The 20,143-nt window shown below is 38.1% G+C and overlaps 1 protein-coding gene across 16 annotated transcripts in view; it reads right to left on the reverse strand.

Annotated features, from left to right (window-relative positions):
- BCAS3 (BCAS3 microtubule associated cell migration factor) overlaps positions 1 to 20,143 on the reverse strand; it is a 510,082-nt gene that overhangs the window by 365,892 nt on the left and 124,047 nt on the right. For all 16 annotated transcript variants that reach the window (XR_012665315.1, XM_048824521.2, XM_048824531.2 and 13 more), the window contains one exon: positions 17,159 to 17,252. Coding sequence is in view for 15 of the 16 variants with exons in the window: in XM_048824521.2 (XP_048680478.1) it covers positions 17,159 to 17,252 (94 nt within the window). In the remaining variant the exon portion in view is untranslated. The remainder of the gene's footprint in view (positions 1 to 17,158; positions 17,253 to 20,143) is intronic.

A 20,143-nucleotide genomic window follows, 5' to 3' on the forward strand; every position in this document is an offset into this window, starting at 1 on the left:
AATCTACTCATCCCTCAATATTAGATACAGACATTATTAGTATAGAATTATTAACTTCTTCACTAATGGGGGCCCAGTTTTGGCAACTGTAACTTGGCTGCTTCTATCCTAGTGCCCCTCAAAACCTACAATGGGAGCCACGTATCCATGCTTCAATGTAGGGCCAATGGATATGTGATCCATGGGTTGATGAATGTCTATGCCCTGACCCATCAACAGCCCCTATTCATAGATTCACTCTTCTTTAGATTATTCACACTCCTGGGATATGCAGTATGGGTGGTGTATGGGCCTGATACTAGCCAGAATACAAATCAGACATTAATGCTGCTTCTGAAGTCCATGTGTGTGTCCATACGTGGGGCATTTGCCATAGTTCTAGAATTTGGTACGATAACCAAATTGGACCTATTCAGAAATCAGATCTGATTTTTTTATGTGAACCTATCTTATCAAAAACTTTATCATACTGGTAAACAAAACCCTTTAAAACCTCAAAAGCTTATATGTAATCATGAGAGATTATTACCCCCTGTGATCTGATTAATTCAAATCTCATATCCAAGCTGGTCAATTTGACATAGACATTCGGCTAATTTACCTTGATTAACACATGGTTCAAGTTATGCTTTATGCACTAGAACCAACATTTTCCTCAAACTACCAACTGTGATCCACTGTTGAGGGCCCCAGTAAATTTTAAATCTTGATCAGGATGGTTCTCTCTCTCCGAAACTGAAGAACACACATTAAGAACAGCTGAGCAAATGAGGGCAAGGGATCAAGGGAACTGACTGTTCCATTAACCCTGTCTGTGGTTCCCCTCAATAAAGATCACAAAGCCCTGGTCACTACCACTGAGGTAGCATTCTGGATTTTTGCTAATTACAGCCAACAATATGCAAAAAAAAAATAATGTATTGATGAAACATATACTCCGTGTACTGGAACAACATCAAGATAAATGTTGGAGAGAGAGGGGGTGAAATCCTGGCCCAGCTGAAGTCAATGTGAGTTCTGCCATTTACTTCAATGAAGCCAGGATTTCAGCTACTGTATATAGTTGTTCATTTCTTAGAGTCATGAGTACTTTTATCCTATCCTCCCAGTTTCAATGAAAAATACCTGCTGTGCCAATGTCTCCTCTCTGATTTTACTAATTTTTAACAAATCTTAGAATTCATCAGCAAGCTCGTGCGTTTCAAAACCGAGGCCAATTGCTTCCAATATGTACATAAATAGAAATGTATTTACACATATACACACAAATCTTTAAGGTTCTCAATGTTTTAATTAAGTACTTTTTTTAACCTTTTGCAAATTTCACAGATTTTTAAAAAATCAAAATTGCTTCTATCTTCTTGTAATAAGTGATTCGAGCACCATCCAGAAGAGAAACCACACATATATATTTGCATTGCTTGAAATATAATACATACATACATACATACACACACTCCAGTAGAAGAAAAGGCATGAAAATAAAATGTATTTCAAATAATACAAGTATAGATCCAAGTGCGCTACATTTAAAATATTTAAAGAAAAGAAAAACAAATAACCCTAATGCTTCCTTTTTTCTTAAGGGTATGGATGCTAATTCCAATTTCTAGTTCATCAACAGGAGCGTACATGAATACTAACATTGTTTTATACAAAACACAAGGACTGAGAGCACACACTGAACAACATGGGACGGTACTGGGCCAGCCTCATGAAGGCCTTATGTCAAGACAGAGTTTAAAAGCAATAGTGGAAAAACACCACAACTGGGATTTGGGCACAAACAGTTCTTACAGTGAGTGCCACTGTCCGACAGCAGCAAAACATGTGTGATCACAACGGAGGGAAGTGGTTACACTTCCAGCAGTACAGTAAAATATGCTTATTTGGTATCTTGTTTTGGGTCAGAACATTGGTTGGGTAATAAGGCAGATTTTGCAGTGCATTTCCAAGCTTTACTCCACTACCCCCATCCCACAAATCTTCAGTCCATTCTGACTTGGATGAAGGTGTTGCAGAGATAGGCAATACATACGCTTAGGCTTAGGTATTGGTAGCACTGGCCAATAAACTATGGTATGGAACTGGATAGCTTCTGATTTTGAAGATAAGTTCCTTAAGTGGGGAGTTCTGGGATGTGTTCCAGTCTGGCTTTGATAGTAGGTTCAACACTCAGGTGAAAAGGGAAACACGAAGCCAGATGGTTAAGAAGGTAAAGGAACGACGGAGTTAGTCTATTTGTAGTAATGCTTAGTATATTTCTGAAATTTGGGGGAGTGGTGAGGGGGGGGAAAATCAAACATATTGAAGATCATATTCCTGGAGCCTCTTTTCAGATGTCTTACTTCCACCAAAATGACATGAAGTTGTACAGCATACAATTACAAGACTTCAGATGTTTCTTTTCTTCTATTCAAGAACCTCTTGAGACACTTTCAGCATTAAACCCAGAGGGAATGCAGACTGAATTGACTAATAACTCTATTTTTAAGTAACATATCTACGTCATAGCTACTTGTGATGTGTTAATTCTTTAAAGAGCAATTAAATGAGCCTAGCATTTCCTCTTTTTAGTTACAGTATCTCCTACAATCCCCACCAGACAAGTGCTAGGTGCAGTGTAATTCTTTTTATTACATGAAAAATCACTTACCTCCGGGGAGTCAAAGCGGGGACGGGGGTTGGGAAATAAATGTATTCAAAGATGGGGGTGGTGTTCCAATTTCACAGTTACCTACTCCACGTCCTACATTCTCATTGGTGTCAAGCTGGTTAACCACCACGAAAAGGCAATTAATTTGCCATCATTCATACCACAGCTCCTGAGCCACAGCAGAGTAAACATTTTTTGGATTTTTTAAGCCTTGTTGTTGACTACAACTTTGTTGTTGTTGTTGTTGTTAAATAAAGACGTTCCCCAGTTAACAGTTTCTCCTAATAAGTTGATCAAAAAGCATTGCTCGCAGCCCATATATCTCCTGAATTATTTCCCACCTCTAGCACCAACATGTACAGTAGATGCCAAAAGAAAAGGCACCTGCACAACTTTTTGCAAGTACTGTATACCATATATCATAATATCAGGCTAATTTTAATCGGGTTGTCTTCAGAAACAACTAAAGCTGAAATACAAAGCCAGAGTAAAGAGTGGAAAAGCAAAGACTGTTCTAGTTTTAAACAATTAGGGATCAATCTATGCTCGATAACAGGGCAACTAGGAGTTGAGATTCCGAGGTGAAGATTAATCATGCAAATTTGTGAAGGACGTTCCCCTTCATTATAAAAATCCAAACAACAAAAGTAGCTGGCTGCATTCATATTAGAGCTGACATAAGTTAGCACTTTTCATTTTAAAAGAGATGTCCAAACATTAGCTAATCAATTTGTTTAATAAAACTCAGGATTTTACACACTTGGCGGACAAAGGAAAAGAAAAAAAAAATCCCTCAGTTAATCTGTGAGGCATTATCAATGCTTCCCAACAATCAAACAAGGTATTTTTCTGCCCACTTGCTCTGATCAACGGGGGAAACTTCTGTCAAGAAATTCCAATTTAAACTTCTTTAACTATTAACCCAAGACCACCGTCACATTTCAATATACAGCATTTAAGTAACCAGAGGAATTTCAGGTCCGTTAGAGGTGCAGTCAGGCATTCAAAGGGGTACACAGTTTAATCTGTTTTACTACAGGCCCAACATTAATTTTCCTGTTATTAATGGATGGAAAAGCTCTTTCCTAGCCAAGGAGGGGTAATTATTTAAAATTTAGATGTGTAGCACTTCACAGCTCACAGCTGCTCAGCTGGCAGAAGTAACACCCTTGGAAAGCAGATCAATTATTTACTAAAGAGAGAAAACAGATATTTATAAAACATCAGCTTTTTAAAAAAAGTGAGTTGAAGGTTATGATTTTCATTTCCTATCTGAAAAAGTTTTTCTTAATGCCTATGATTGCATAATTAATAACACCTTTTTAAAGTGTAAGAATGAAATAACTTTGGAGTGTCATCTATTGGTTGGAGCAGTGGACTAGGAATCAGGACTCCTGGGTTCTATTCTTCTCTGCCACTGACTCACTGTGTGACCTTGAGCAAGTCTCAACCTCTCTTTTTCTCAGTTTATCTGTAAAATTGGCATTTCACTCTCTTGCAAGTTCAAAGTTCCTTCAGCCCTCTCTCTCTTCCAATCAGCCCCTCTTTTAAACCCACTACAGACTTCCGCTCTCTTACCAAATCAAATTTAATCTCACCCCTCAGTATAGCTTTGATTTAATTTCCATCTACTCCTCCTGTTGCTCCCTATGATGCTGTAGCCCCTACATGTGGAACACGCTCCTACTTCCTGCTCACCAAGAACCCCTCTTTCTCCTCCTTCAAATCGATTTCTTCCATGACTAATAATCTTTCTGCATCTCTTACCTCGACTGTTGTCTTGTGTCCTGTCTTACACTATGTGCTAAGGAGGGTTAGGAATGTGTCCCATTCTAACCTTGTAAAGTTGCTGTGAAAATTTATACTTTTATACACAATAATTATGAATACAGATGAATACAATATATATATATAATTCATAATTCAGTGCTAGTGGCAAGTTGAAACAGTGTTTACCTACTGCAACAATAATATTTAACTTCATGATCACATTTCCAACTCTTGGTTAAGCCTTTGTGTTGAAAATTCATTGTTAACTGTTGCTTCTGTTGCAGCCACCAAAATGGGTAAGTAGCCATTACAGAATCCTATAGCCAGCATGTATCCCTACAGTAGATGTACAAAGGCTGGAAGGAGAAAAGCAACCCTGCCCTCGAGGAAGAGATCATGAAGTGTTTGCAACAATATCGTTTTCAGAGACTGTAGACCCCCCAATTACTACTTTAATAAACCTGCTTTTAAGTGTTCCCTATAAAAAATTCCAGGTATAGGATCATTTCCTCATCTTCCCTGGCTACCCATAGCCACCTGTTGGATTTTTTGTAGTGCAAATGTTAGCAAAGGGGACACCTTTCACTTTTAACCTATTCTTATCTCGAATGCTGCTTATGGATATGACTGAAAGTTGCTCATGACTAGCAATCAGCGCACATACAGACGTTACCTTGCATGTTTTCAGCGGCACGAAACAAATGAAAGCCTCGCTGTTCTCCAGTAGATTCTAGTCCACGGTATTCCCAAGCTTGCCAGCTCAGGAACTGAGGACAACAGCAAAAATCTTAAACTAGGATGCCCTGTGAGCTGTTGCAATAATATTGCTACACAGCAACATACCATGTTTCTATGGCTTTTTAAAAAACAAACAAACAAACAAACAAAACAAAACAAACTGATTCAGGTCCAGACTGTCGCCCAGATGCTGCATGGATGTTCAAAAGAGAGAATGAGGGGGAAGGAATAAGGAGCTCCCCATCCTTCTTTCCTGGGCAGCAGCCAGGTAGAACTGCAATCTCTGTCCTCTCTGGAGTGCAGGGAATGCTCCATCTGTGCACCACAGGAGAACAGACATCACAAAAGGGGATGTGGCCAATTCTGTTCCTGATGTGCAAACTACCACGGCTAGTGAAGAAGACACAGGATTGGGAGGAGGTTCTATTCCCAGCTTTGTCACTGTGTCTCTGTGTGACCTTGGGAAAGTCACCGAGGCCTAAGCTTCCAAAACTATCCATTAGTTTTGAATGCCCACTTTGGGATTCCTACTACAGGACATGATTTTCATAGAAATGTAGGGATGGAAGGGAAGAGAGCTCAAGAGTCCAGTCCCTCATGCTGAGCCAGGACAAAGTATACCTAAGACCATCCCAGACGGGTGTTTGTCTAACTTGTTCTTATTAACCTCCAAAGGCAGTGATTGCAAAATATCGCAGAGATGATGAGCACCAGTTGTTCCCACTAAAGACAACTAGAGCTGTAGATGTCTCAGCACCTCCTAAAATCAAGTTAGGCACCTAAAAACAGAGGCACCCAAAATTAGCGGACACTTTTTAAAAAGTAGGCTAACTTCTACAGGCCTCACTAAAGTGGGGATAATGATACATACCTTCCTTTGACATGAAGATCTGTGCATGAAAAGTGTTCTAATAATTAAGAAAACGTTTAGCTCACAAAGTGTTTCCTCTGTGTATAAATTAGAAGGGGCAAATTTGTGTATAAACAAATTAGGGAAAGCATTAGAGCGCTTTGGGTGGCTAAAATGCCTGATTAATATAATTTGCCCACATAGCAAAGGAGCAAGGCCTTGTCCATCCGGGTGAGCCAGCAATGCTTCTGCAGTGGTGGAAGATTAGCCACACTTATTGGCAAAAAAGAATACACGAGTCAAAAGACATACACCTGCGTTGGTAGCCACAGTAGATAGCTGGCATCCCCTACTGTAGAGTCATCAGGAATGTTGCCAGCTTGCTTTAGTGGGGAAAAAAACCTCTCGGGTTTCTGTGACGGTCGTTGAGAGACAAGTGTCCCAGTAATCTGTGACCCACGCTGCCGACTGCCTGGAAAAGCGCTACTCCTGAGTTCAATATGGGGTGGGGGAATTTACTTTAGACATTGAAGTTATTCACCCTAAGTCCCATTTACAATCCCGCTCCGTGAGTCTAATTGCCAGAAAAAGCAGCTGTATCACAATTTCTATAAACTACACCCTTTTCCTGCCTGCCCCACCCTCAACTCCACCCCAACCCTGACTAAGAGAATTTACACCACGGACACACTTACAAAATAATTCCACCAGCAGCCTTCAAATGACTTTTCCACCTCTTTTACATGGTCAGATTCAACCTTCCCTTCTGTCAGCGTACACCAGGGCCCATAACAGCCAGAAAGTGCAAGGAGGAGCCAGTAAACCTAAAAAATAGGCAGTGCTGCGTGGGACAGGGCGTATCCATGGTCTGTGGTATTTCTGTGCACTCCTGCAACCGCCTCCACCAGTGGGGCTCCACCACAAACTAAAATTGGGCTTCCCCTATGGGAATCTCAAGGGAGAGCAAGTGGTGTAAAATGGACCATATTTTGCCAGCCCAGGGGAATCTAGCAGCCTATTGCATCTACTGTAAGGATGGGGGGGAAACCTTGCACACCCAGATAAATGAACATACAAAATTCATTATTTGAATTTCATGGAATGAAGTCAGAGTAGGGACAACAAAATGAATGTAAATTACTTTAAAATCCTGTTCACGAGCTAGATGCCATTATGCATCTAAAACGTAGCCAACAGACTATATCTGGATATTGTGCATACATCCTGGGAAGACTTGCTAAAAAGCATGATGAATGCTTGTGATGATCAATAATTATGGCCTAAAGTAAATTTTGGTTTCAGAAAATGAAATATCTAAATTGACTTTAAAATATTTTCCCCAGGATACAAAAAGACAAAGCTATTGGCCCTGATCATACATTTTTTACCTAAAAACTTTAACATTAGATAAAAAGCCTTGTAAGAGTCTCAGTGAACAAAGCTTAATATTTATTTTGTCTAGGCAGCCAACTGAAACTGAGGCCTGCAAAATTGTATTACCACAAAATATTTTATTTCTAGTTAAAGAAGGCTTGGCTTTATCAAAATCTTCATTTACAAATGATATGTGAAGGGTCAGAGATTAACATTTCTCAACTGTCATTAACCCAAGGAGTCCAGTTTAGCCTTCCTAAAGAAAGTTGCAACCCAGAACGCTAAAAGGCAGCTTTTGGTTTGGGCATTCTACCACAGCACTTTAAGCAAACTCTAAAAAAGAGCTAGTCCAAAGGGAAACATTCATTTTTGTGCTTCAAAATTCTTAAAAATCCTAATTTAAGATTCTAAAATGTACCAATAAAGATTAACAGAAGCCATAATCTGTTTTCATCAGCCGCTGTGTGCAACAGAGAATACAAACATTATCCTACTGAGAAATGTGTTTCCCCTTTCCAAATGACAATTTTCTAATGAACTCCATTCCACATCAGGAGTGCTTTCTACAAAAACCAGATATTACTATGTACACTGTAGTTTCACATTCAAAAAATAAATACACAGAAGGGGAGGACAAGTTTATTGGTTATATCCAAGCCTATTAATACCATTTACCTTAACAAGAAAATGACCAGCTGTTCAAGGTACAAAGGATGATACAACTGCTTCCTGTCACATTTAACAGCCCAGTGTCATTTACAGTATAAATACCGGGCAACAAATGAAAGAACATCCTTCAACTTATATTACTATTACCTATAGAAACACTTAATTGATACGATTTTCAACCTCCGAACACGATTCTTGTTTTCATCCACCCAAAAAATACTACTAAGAGATTTAATTAAAATGTGTTCCCCCTTTGAATTAAAAATTAATATGACCCTTTCAGCAGCACTGTTTATAAAATGTAATAGGATTATTGCTAAAAATGCTTCCACCCATCTACAATGGAGAGAAAAATTAGCTAATTTCTCACAAACATTGGCTGACATAATTTAAAAATCTATTTTATTTATAATTTAGATCTGCCTGGATTGGGATTTCAAAACATTTCTCTTATGTTTGTCTCAGGAACTGAACTGCACACAGCTTTATAAAACTTGCCGAGCTGTGGATTACAATTTATTTACCAACTAATATACAGCTTTAGCACAAGCAAAAATTTGCTTTTAAATGTGGTAAATTGAAGGTGTACTAAAATAATGAGATGGTCTAATACTTTAATATTACTCTTAAAAGCACAATTTCTGAATTCTAAATAAATATGCATAATTTACTTCCAAGTTGGTTTTAATTATCATAGTTCATAAAAGGCCTTTGTACTTAAAAGCTGTCAGAATGAACTGAGGAATTTTGTAGCGTTTAACATGCTAAAATCCACAAGGAATCTTCCCTTTGTGGCCCCCCTCAAAATTCCTTTAAGCATGCCCAGTTCATTAATGGAACTGAAAAGTACAGATTCCATGATGCTTATCAGTTGCGTGATTTACAGGCATTATACTTTGAAAAGTCTCACCAATCGTGACTCTGTTTAAAGCCTGAAGGGACTACCTCACACCACCCATATCGAGTCTTGTCCAGATCACAGTACTAAGCCATCATGCTCCTTGCCAACATCATAAATACTGCCATTAAAATATTTGTTTTAATTCCGACCTCAGAGTCACAGCTAATAAACAAGAAAGGCAATGAGAAATTGAAAAACAAACTAAATGCAGCTGTTGGACTGGACGTTTCACAACTGTGTTTAACTGCATCCTTTAATTTCACTTCTATGAATAGAAACCATACAGCACAGATTGCATGCCAGCTAGTCAACCAAGCTGTATTTTCTCTCCAGTTCATTTTGCAGTGTTATTCCGTCATGTGAATTTTACTGTATTTTTAACTTTTCCTTGGAGATTATTCTCTGTTCTGGACTGCAATGCAATGTTGAACTATTTGCTGGTTGTTTCTCATTTTACTATGTACTAGCAATGGATGGCATTTGCACAATTCTTCTATGATCTTTCAGTCTTAATCTCATTAAAAGGTGCACAAATTTTTTTTGCAAACATTCATGTGTAAACACATCTTGAGATACATACTCTGCTGTTTTACAAAGAATGCTTCATAATTAGGTATATGTAAGGAGTGAAGTAGCCTGCTTATATTATTTTACAGACTTCCCCAAACTTACTGCAATACATTTTAACAAGTATTATTGTTCTTAATGGGTCTATTATATAAGCTATGAAAATAGCTTGCCAGAATGCGCATGGTTACTAAAGGGTAAATAGTTACAGCATCAGGACCCTAAACGATCTTGAAAGAAGTCCATTCAGAAATGCTGCACAGAGAGGCGGTCGGGAGTGTGGGGGAACTCAGCCAAACATCGAAGGTTTGAAGCAGTTTAAAAATCAGATGGTGATAAAGTTAGGAAAAAGCCATAAAACTTGCATTTGGAACCTATTTTAAGAAATTTCCTTGGTGCAAATGACAATATTATTATTTTGAGTAAGACAAAACAATGCAAGTTTTACAGATTTAGAAAATCCATAACAATCGTATTTCCCATTTACAGGTCAGAGCACTTCCCAGATTTGGTGGATGAAAGAATGAGGCATGCCAACGTATAAGCTATATACCAACTTCTCAACGCGGATTACTGACACAGAGATCACTGCCCTCCAAATTTCAACATTGGTTTTTACTGTATGCTTGCTAAACTTGAAAACCACTTCTCTTTTACACATGGGATGGGCCACTTCTCTTTTACACAAGGGTCTTAGGTCTGGGCCAGTAGTCTAATCACATGAAAACAGTTGTGACAGATTGAATGCTTTAGACCTGAAGTCATATTGCGGGGTGACAGGGGCATCAGAAGGAGAGTAAAAAGTTTTCAGACAGTCGGATATGGGAATTGCCATAACAGATCAGACTAGTGGTCCACCTATCCCAGTACCCTGCCTCTGACAGGGGCAAATAAACTTCTTAATATGTCTGTCTGGAAAGATGGAACAGACAGAATTAGCTTTACTAGGCTATTGCTGACATTAAATTGGGTGACTTTTTTCCTATGTAAATTGTAACAATGTATCTAATAATGCAACTTCATGAATAAGAGGGACATTTGCCTGGCTCCTACAGTCTCTAGTCTAGACAATCTCTAGTTTAGTCGAGTCCAGATTATCATGGAACAATCAATTCTATTTGGTAACATATAATCCTTTTTTCCCCCCTCTCAGTTTTAAACCTTACACACAAGTACAATCCCTGGCAGACTATCGTCAGCACATTAAAATCTTGGAGGCTTTTTCGTAAACATCTTAAATTAAATAACCCCCTATGGTGTATTCCTTCTGTTTGTGACCTCCCAAAATTTAGTCCAGGGCGCCTTGATACAGAGTTTACTTAATGAGCTCTTGTCAATTTACATTATGTAGCAAACATTTTTTTCCATGGTACTGTAATAACCATGACATTTTGTAAACTGTTTGTACCTGTTTAAATATTTCATTATAAAAGATAGTTTAAAGCTTAATCCCTGCTAACAAAAACTTATTGCACAATGTCATCACATTGCATGAAATTCACAGAAGAAAAATCCTGCTGTAAAAAAAGACTTGTGAGAATTTTTATCCTAACTACATTTGAAAGTTCCTGCATGCTGCCTAAACTGCAATCCTGCATGTACACAACACAACAGAGAAGTAAATTACTGGCTGTGTGCAACCAAAATTTCCACACAAGTATTCATGTCTTCATAGTCTAAGCAAAGAAAGGCCCAAATCACTGGTACAATCACTGATGGAGACTTGTGCATGATATGGAAGTCTAGCTAATGCTGACTCTGATCCTAACCTGATGGCCGAGGGCCATTGTTTATGCACAGAATGGGAGACCACAGACTGATCACCAATTTGTCACAGTCTTCAAAAAAGAAGTCACAGGTAGATGGTAAAGGCATCCAAGATTACACTGATGTGACCATGTAGACATAAGTGATATTGACTGTACAGCGTCTAAAACCTCATAAGGGAGAGGCTCTCTTAAGGAGCACAAATAAACAAAGTAAAACTATTTCCCCATGCTTATTTTCCCCACTACCGTTACTCTCACCTTCTTCTCAACTGTCAGAAATGGGCCCTCCTGATTATCACTACAAAAGTTTTTTGGGTTTTTTTTTGCTGATAATAGCTCACCTTAATTGATCACTCTCATTATAGTGTGTATGGCAACACCCATTTTCTCATGTTCTCTGTCTGTGTATATATATATCTCTATATATCTTCCTACTGTATTTTACACTGTATGCATCCAATGAAGTGGGTTTTAGCCCATGAAAGCTTATGCTCAAATAAATGTGCTAGTCTCTAAAATGCCACAAGTACTCCTCGTTCTTTTTGCTGATACAGACTAACACAGCTACCACTCTGAAAGAAAGGAGACTGTTACCTGACATCACCACACAATTTAGTCACAGGTTGAAATGTTCTAATAATTAAGTTGCAGTTGGAGGTCTTCAATTCAGACAGAGACTTGAACTGCGAGAAAAAAAATATACTCTTCCAAGCTCTTCCCATCAGAAATGCACTTGTGCAGATTCTCAAAATACGATCGTACGTGAGCTCTCTGGTCTCAGCACACATACCAGTTACTGGTGTCTGAATATTTCCATATGGCTCACTGGTCTTGGCTTCCCTTTGGTGAGCTTTGTCAGTCCTGCTGAACTTCTTGAGCTTAGCTTAGCTATTGTTCAAGGAGGCTTAGATGCCCTACTGGCCTCTGAAGCTCCTTGAGCTTGTCTCCTTGATTGGGTGAGGGCAGAAAGGGCAGGGGAAGTGGCAGTACTCTCCCAAGACCACTGAATCATGGTACCAAAATGAGCTGTCACTCACAGTGGATTGTGTAGATCTTCCAAGTAAATTAACACCCAGTGACATTAGTGGGGCACATCACACCTTATCATTCTGCAAGCCCAAGCAGACATCACTGCTTCCTTAGCCTTGTGAATGGAGAATCTCAGCAACTAGAACAGCTAGAAATTTTATTTACTGCAAACAATCGCTCCACCCCACACAAAACGAGGCTTTGATTCTGTGGAGAAGACGACAGCAGCATGAAGGAGGTGCCCATACGCCATACTGCTAGGTACCAGCCTAATCTATGCCCTGAACTCATATCTGTGTATTTTATACTTGCACACAGCACCTAGGTCACGGCGCTTGGCAATGTAGAATTATTACTTATAACGTTTATTGAATTTATTCAAAACCAGATGTCTAAAAGCAGAATGTGAGCTCTTCAAAGCTCTTATCTTTATTTCAGTCTCAAAAGTACTGACCAACATGTTTGGCACAATATAAATAAAATTGGTGATTTTGATAGTAAAATCTAGTAACATTTATGAAAATTATATCAGTTTTCGATATAAAATGGATATGCAGAATACTCATACAAATTCTACCTACAAAGAGTAAATAATTTTCAGTTTGCAAACAAGCCCACAGCATAATGGCTAGAGACCTGCATGTGAAACCTGGGGTAAGTTTAACTAAACTCCCATCCAAAAACAGAACAAGAGTACTGTATAAGAAATCTGTCTGTTGGCTATCACAAATGGCAAAGAAAGCCTGTAAAATGGGCTTAAATCTTCTTCGTTTGCATTACAACACAATGTTCTTTCAGGGGAAAATAACTATAATGATAAGTTCATTTTAATTCAGTATTTGGTGTATATCTGTCTTGATGCCCTTTACTGATTATTCCCAAAGATGAAATCACCATTAGACAGGTAGGAGATATCCATTCTTTTTACTTTTACTGAACTGCTTCCATACTTCAAAATTAATCTATTTATCTTAAAAAATGTAAAGCAGAAAGGCAAGGACAGTCTATAAATGGCCCTGGATTTTGTCAAATTCCAGCAAATCTAGGGGTTCTGTTGGTCAAACCCCAGGGTCATGGAGTTTCCAGTTGTAAGGCAAACACACACACACAACTATATGCAATTTAATTTTTTGTTAAATTAAAGCATAGCATTTTCTGAATTAGGCAAAAAATTGTGAAGACACCGTACATTGTCAGACTTTGCAATTTGTGTTCCCACGATTTTTATCAGTCCCTGTTATTAAGGCAGTTTTTAATCAGGATTAGCTGCCTGTTTTAGAATAAGACATTCATAATACCAACTGCTCCAGCAGCAGCCTGTTACTGCCAGGATGCTCCAGGGAGACGTGTACTGGGATATTTCAGATTCTGTTAAAAATCTAAGCCGCCCACTCAGCACACTGAGAAGTGCTGATTCAACTGCTTATTATTTTATTATCCAAGCAATTACTTTTTTCAAACTTGGTCATGGATCTAGTCCAAAATAAACACTAATTATATGCCAGGTTTTCCGTTTCAAAGGTCAGCTGTTTTTGAGTTACCTGCCTGAAGAAAGCATGGCAATTTGTACAAATGGGAAAAGATGTATTTTTTCAGCATGTCTTAATGCAAAAAGAAAAAGAGAAAAAGAGAAAGAAAAAGAAAAAGAAAAAGATTTGCCTCAGTCTTAAAAAAATATCACATTGGCAAAGGCCAGTCAGCAACAGACAAGCTTATGGGGCCTGATCCAAAACCCAGTGCACTCTAGGGAGTCCGCCCATTGTTTTCAATAGACTTTGGATCAGGCCCATAATGAGATTTAACACGGCTAGGGAGCTAAAGGTGCAGTACATTTTTTTCTTTTTAAATAAAAAACAAAAGTTTTAGGCCAAATATCACGCTGACATCAGTACTTCCCTCTTCTCCTCCTCTTTGTAGGGCCTTTTTGTAATCTTTGTTCTATAGTGAAGCGAAACTTAACGCTATCCCCATCTAACAGCTATTTTTACAGTGTGACATTTCTAAGTGTTGTAATGTTGTTGTATCGCTTTTGATTAAATCATCACAAACTGGTCCTATGTTCAGTACAAAGGAGTGCATTAGAAATATTTCAAGTGAGTATCTTTGTCATATCACAAATACATTCTATTGACAATCTGGTTCGTTTAATGATTGCTTAAGGGGGCTATGCTGCTTAACTCGATCAGCTTTTGTTGCATAGAAACTGTGTTAATGTAACTTATCAATCTTCCTGCATGTTTTGACTTTTGGTGCATTATTACATTTATTTATCAGGTACTCTGAAGAGCTGAACAATAATTCTGGACCTGTGATTCACAATGCTTAAATTACTTTTGAAAACTGAATACCTGCAAAATATTTTCACGAGTGTATTGCTACAAAGAAACAATGAATATAAATTGCTATTTGATTAGCCACAAATCTAAATGTAAAAAGGTTCAGTGTCCATCAATTCCACTGGTTAGTGAAATTTAGCCATTAGATATTGGTATGATGTTTCAGAATATAATATCAGGGGTAATTAATGGATTATATAGTTATAGAATAGCCAGTAGAAAAACCTGGTAGCAAAAGCCACTTCTTGTTTTCATTATGCTTTGCAAAAATACCAGTCTGAATGGCAACATGCCACTTATGTAAAGGGTTAAAATGATGTCATTTACAGTGCTGACATCAAATATAACCCAATCTGGATATTAAATAGAGAATCCAGCTTATTGGTTTAAGTGATAATTTCACTGTGTATGGAGCTGAAGTAATAATTTTCAATCTTTTCTGAACTTCACTGGAAAAACGCAGGCTGAGCAGCATGATTTAATACCTTGCCATGGGTCATCCATTTTCACAAGAGTTTCATGACACACAGCAAACAGTCAACAATGTGCCCACCGCAACCTTAATGTGAGTGGGTCTTTGTCCAGCTTGTGCACTCTTTGGCAGCCTGGAAACAGAAACCAGATGCAGATATAGTTCACCCTGGGTTTAAAAAAAAAAAAAGAGGAAGGAATCTGTGGCTATCTTGGAACCCATCATGGGTGGGAGGAAGCTATCCAAGGATTTTGCTGGCACCTCCTTGTGGCAGATGCCCAGTGCAGGTACTCTGTCTGGAAGGGATATGATTATCAGATAATATGGAATGGAAAAGAATTTTAAGGAAAACATCCCTTACGGGAGCTGAATAAGGGGGGCTCCTAAGTCTCATCAGCGAGAAGCCAACACCTCCTCCTTTTCGTAGCCCCCTTTAAGGGAGCTGAGGAAGGGGGTTTGGGGCTTCTACATCCAGATCAGCAGGGAGCCAACCTCTTCTTCACACCTCTGTACGATCTGTTGCTGGGTACTCCCAGATATTATAAATGAATGAAGTTGCAGCCTAATTAAACCACACCATGGCCTCACGTCTTTCGCCCAGTGTGGACAGAAAATACTTGTGTTTAGAAAATGATGTTTTCCCCACAAAGTGTCTTGTTCAACTAGGAGATCCATGGAAACAGGATGTTGTATCATAGACAAAAGATTATAATTTCAGTGCATGATCAAACAAAGAGAAAAAAAGCTGAGACATTCTAATATATATGCAAATTCATATCTCCATCTATAAAAGTAATACAAAATCTGTTGTTACATAAATATTTTCCTTTTCTCTAATTTACACCATTTCCCTTTTTAAAGGGTATTTAACGAATGGTTATTGCATCCCAAAGAACTATTTCAATTTGTCAGCACCACCCACACTCTAAGTATTATTTTTTGTACCGAACACGCAAGACTGAGAACAGTACCGAAATATCACCATTCTGGAATTTACAGAGTACATTCTCACCTTAATGCACAGAGAGTTACATGTAAAATCCCCAAACTATGAGATAAGAATACAGCTTTTTATGTCAAAAGCACTAATAGTAGGGATGCTTTGAACCGCACACTACTATTAAGGAGTTTTGACATAACAGATGGGATGTCAAAATCAGTCTGACTGGTCACCACAAGTGAAGATATACATGACATACATTCAGTTTTAGTTCTTTGAAATGTGACTTCATCCCCAAGATCTTCAGGGCATTTACGACGTTTTAGAACTCATTAATTTAGGCAAGCGGAAGATGCTGATTCCCTAGCCCTTTTACTGACCACTGTGCAGTCAATCAAAAAGTTATTTCTCTGTCTTAAGAAGACTAATAAACATACTACTTGTCAACTGGACAAGATTCACTAACAGGATGCATCTCACCTGCCCACAACCATTCTTCATCTGCAAAGAGGAAGGAGGGGAAAAGGTGCTTTCTTTGAGGTTTTTAAAATATTTTCAGATCACGGCTCACAGCACTCCAAAGAAAGGGAAGGGCAGAATCCTGAGTTACATGTCAACAAAACATCTTTTGTCACCACAAGTTACCTTAAAAATATTTGTTTAATTGAAATTACCCATTTTATTCTCAAATCTAGGATGAAGAAATATTTTAGGAAAGCTATGGTCCCTAACTTCTGGAAGGAAAGTGTATTAGGAAACATAATTAATTAACTTCTCTTAGTATTTCAGCTATATCTACTACTACAGATATTAGTCATATTGTTCCTTCATGCATTATAGCTGTTTGAGGCTGAAAGTGCCAGAAAAGACAAATTAACTGCAGTCTCTGTCAACTGATATTCAACAGTCAACTAAAAGAGTTCAGATGCCAACGTTTACTAAAGTCATCATGTGCATGTACCACACTGGACTACTAAAAGACTGATGTAATTTTTAATTCCCTGAAAGAAACATAATACACATGAACCACATTTTTTACTCTTCACATGCAATATGATACAAAATTAACGATGGTAAAAGAACTTACCACTGGGGTTAAAAGCCATGCAGCATATAGGCTTTTCGTGGGCAGGGAAGTGGGCCACAATACCGTTGCTGTCAGAATCCTCGCTAACGATCACCTGCATAATATTAATTGAAACAAAGAAAGGTTAGGTGTTGCTGTATGGTACAAAGTTGCACAGTCATTCAACACCCACTCATTTCTGCACTTCTCTGCAGAATTTTGAAGATTCTGTTAATGACTGCCTGAAGAGTAGAAATCCAACAGGCCTCTTCATAAGCAGTGGAAATTCATGCCGGGATTACTAACACTTGAATATCCATTTTACAAAAGATACATACTAGCAGGAATTAGAAATATTAATATGTGTAAAAACTATAGGAAACATCCAGACAATTGCACAATTTTCTGCACTATTTTGTAGATGACATGGAGTGATTTTTAAAGCGTACAGCTCCCATACTGCAGACTACAAAAACTGGACATACTACGGGAGTCCCGGGGAGTCCCTTTTACTTATCGCTTACAGATAGAATACTACTGCTGCTCTGCTGCATGAAGTGTTGGTGGGTACAGCGCAGGTTTGTGCAGGACTCTGTACCCTGGGTATTATGAAGCTAGGCTCCATGTCTAGATTGCTGCAGGTTGAGGCAGGGTTGTTGCCAGTAGGTCTATGATTAGGAGGATCCAGTGGGGTCAACTTTCTACTTCAGAAAACATTTGTTAGTCTCTAAGGTGCCACAACTACTCCTCGTTCTTTTGACTTCAGAATAGAATCTCCTGTTCCATCTCAGGGACTCAAGAAGAAGCTGTACAGAAGCTGTGGAATTATCTCACTTTTCTTCAGGTTGGTAGGTGGACTTTGTCCTGCACAAAGTCAATTTGTTTGAGCTAGTCCAAGAGGGATTGATGAGGGACAATTTCAGCCAAAAAGCATACATAATTCCTTAAGTGTAAACAAGAAATAATTTTTCTAGCAAGACAAAACAAAAAATGACAGAAAAAACAGGTAGCACAAATGCAACCTAAAAAGCGGAAGGTGTCACTTAATCATGACACAGGAAAACCTTTTCCTTTGTAATATTTAAAGTATACGTAGCAGAACTGTCTGCAAGTAGGAAAAAAGACTGCTTATACAAAGGGAAAAAATAAAGATTGAACACGTCTGTTAGGTCATCTAATCCATCTTCCTGGTAGTCCAGGACACTTCACTACAATATGTTCCCATTGTTTTATTATAATCTTGTTTACCTGAAACCAGTTTAAAATATCAAAGTACAGAGTAGAAAGTATCTACTTTGGCCCATGATCCTTGGTTTTCAATGTTCTGTTGTTCCCATCTATAAGCATTGTGGTTTGAATGACAAGGAAGTAATGTGGTCCAGACACCCTAGCACACAGAAGAGGAAGGTTGAGTGTGTATATTGAAACAACTCCCTTATAAAAACTTAGTTATTGACAATCGTTAAGCACTGAATAGGTTTCCAAGGGAGACTGTGAAATCCCCTTCACTGGAGGTTTTTAAGAACAGGTTAGATCAACCCCTGTCAGGAATGGTCCTGTCTCAGTCCAGGGGGCTGGACCAGATGACCTCTAAATATCACTTCCTGGCCTACGTTTCTATGATTCTAGTTAAATATGGAAAACTCAGAACAAAACAAAATAATCCCAAAAGATTATTAATGAAAAACATTTGACAATTTATTAACAATGTAACCCATATTAAGTGAATGGCATCTACACTAAATAAGCAAGGTTCCAGTTTTCTTAATAAGGTAGTGTAAAATTATTTCTTCCAAGTTTCTAATAATTTGTCTCTTGTGTTCCAAAACACTTTTGAGCATTTAAAACTTCCTTTTCTTAACAGTCATTGGATGAAATGAGAAATCATCTTAAAATGTTTAAAGAAGTCATGTAATAGAGATGAGGAGGCCTGCGCCCGACTTATTTTAAACGTTCAAACTACTTGGCACTGTCATATACAGACAATTATGGTTTTGCTTTCCGTTGTCAGCATTCCGTACTGATTCCAGAACCACTAAGAAAAGGGTCTGGAGATCTTCCTAAGAGCATTTCAAAGAAACAGCATTCCTTTTCGCAGCCTATATAAGCTGCACTGAATAACTCCTATATATCATCTTTTCACAGCTTCCACTTTTATGTATTCTTACCCTAGGCCTCCTCATCATAATTAAAGATAGCAGTTGCACCCTAAGCTAGTATCACACACGAAACAGCAGATTTTTACATCCAGTCATGTTACACCAAGTTTTTGTTAACCTGAAATTTGTAGATATCAGTATTCATCTAAAAGCACAGTTAAAACAAGTTAATGTACATTATCTGATCTGTTGCATGTGCAAATTTTTATACAGACAGCAAACATGATTAATTCAGTGTGGGTTCCTTTTAAAGCAATGAAAGTTGCACCGAGATGATTATCTCTAAAACAAAAATCTCTGTACAATGGTCAAAGAACAGTCTGGCTGTTAGGAAAACGCAAACACTTTTAGTCTAAAAGTATCATGACAAATAGGGATTCCACAGGATCTTTAGGCATTGTGAAACGCTTTAGGCACCCTAATTTGAGTACAGCATAATGCCAAAAATTTACCATTCATAGGTTGAGCGAATGGAGTTCAAATTTTAAAACTGTTTTTCAGCTACTTAAAATGCTCTTCCTGGAAGGGCGTAATTTGTGAGTGATTTAATATCAGTTTTCTAATAATCTCCGGTTCTTCATACAAAGCTGACCTACAAACATAACAAATGAACTACCTTTTAATCTTTTCACTTGGATTTACTATGCCACTGTTTGTGATTTTTTTAAAGGAATAAGAACAAATTGATTTCTATTGTCTCCTTTCTACATTCAGAAACACATAACAGGCCTTGAAGACCGTGCAAACCCCAAAATGCTAGAGAGTCTGACTCTTTGGAAAGCTGTCTTATTCAAATGGCAATGTCAGTGTCTCATGTTTAGCTAAAGAGAGTAAGAACTCAAATCTT

The sequence above is a fragment of the Caretta caretta genome, chromosome 17 (assembly GCF_965140235.1).
Source record: "Caretta caretta isolate rCarCar2 chromosome 17, rCarCar1.hap1, whole genome shotgun sequence".
In the NCBI taxonomy this organism is placed as follows: Eukaryota; Metazoa; Chordata; order Testudines; family Cheloniidae; genus Caretta; species Caretta caretta.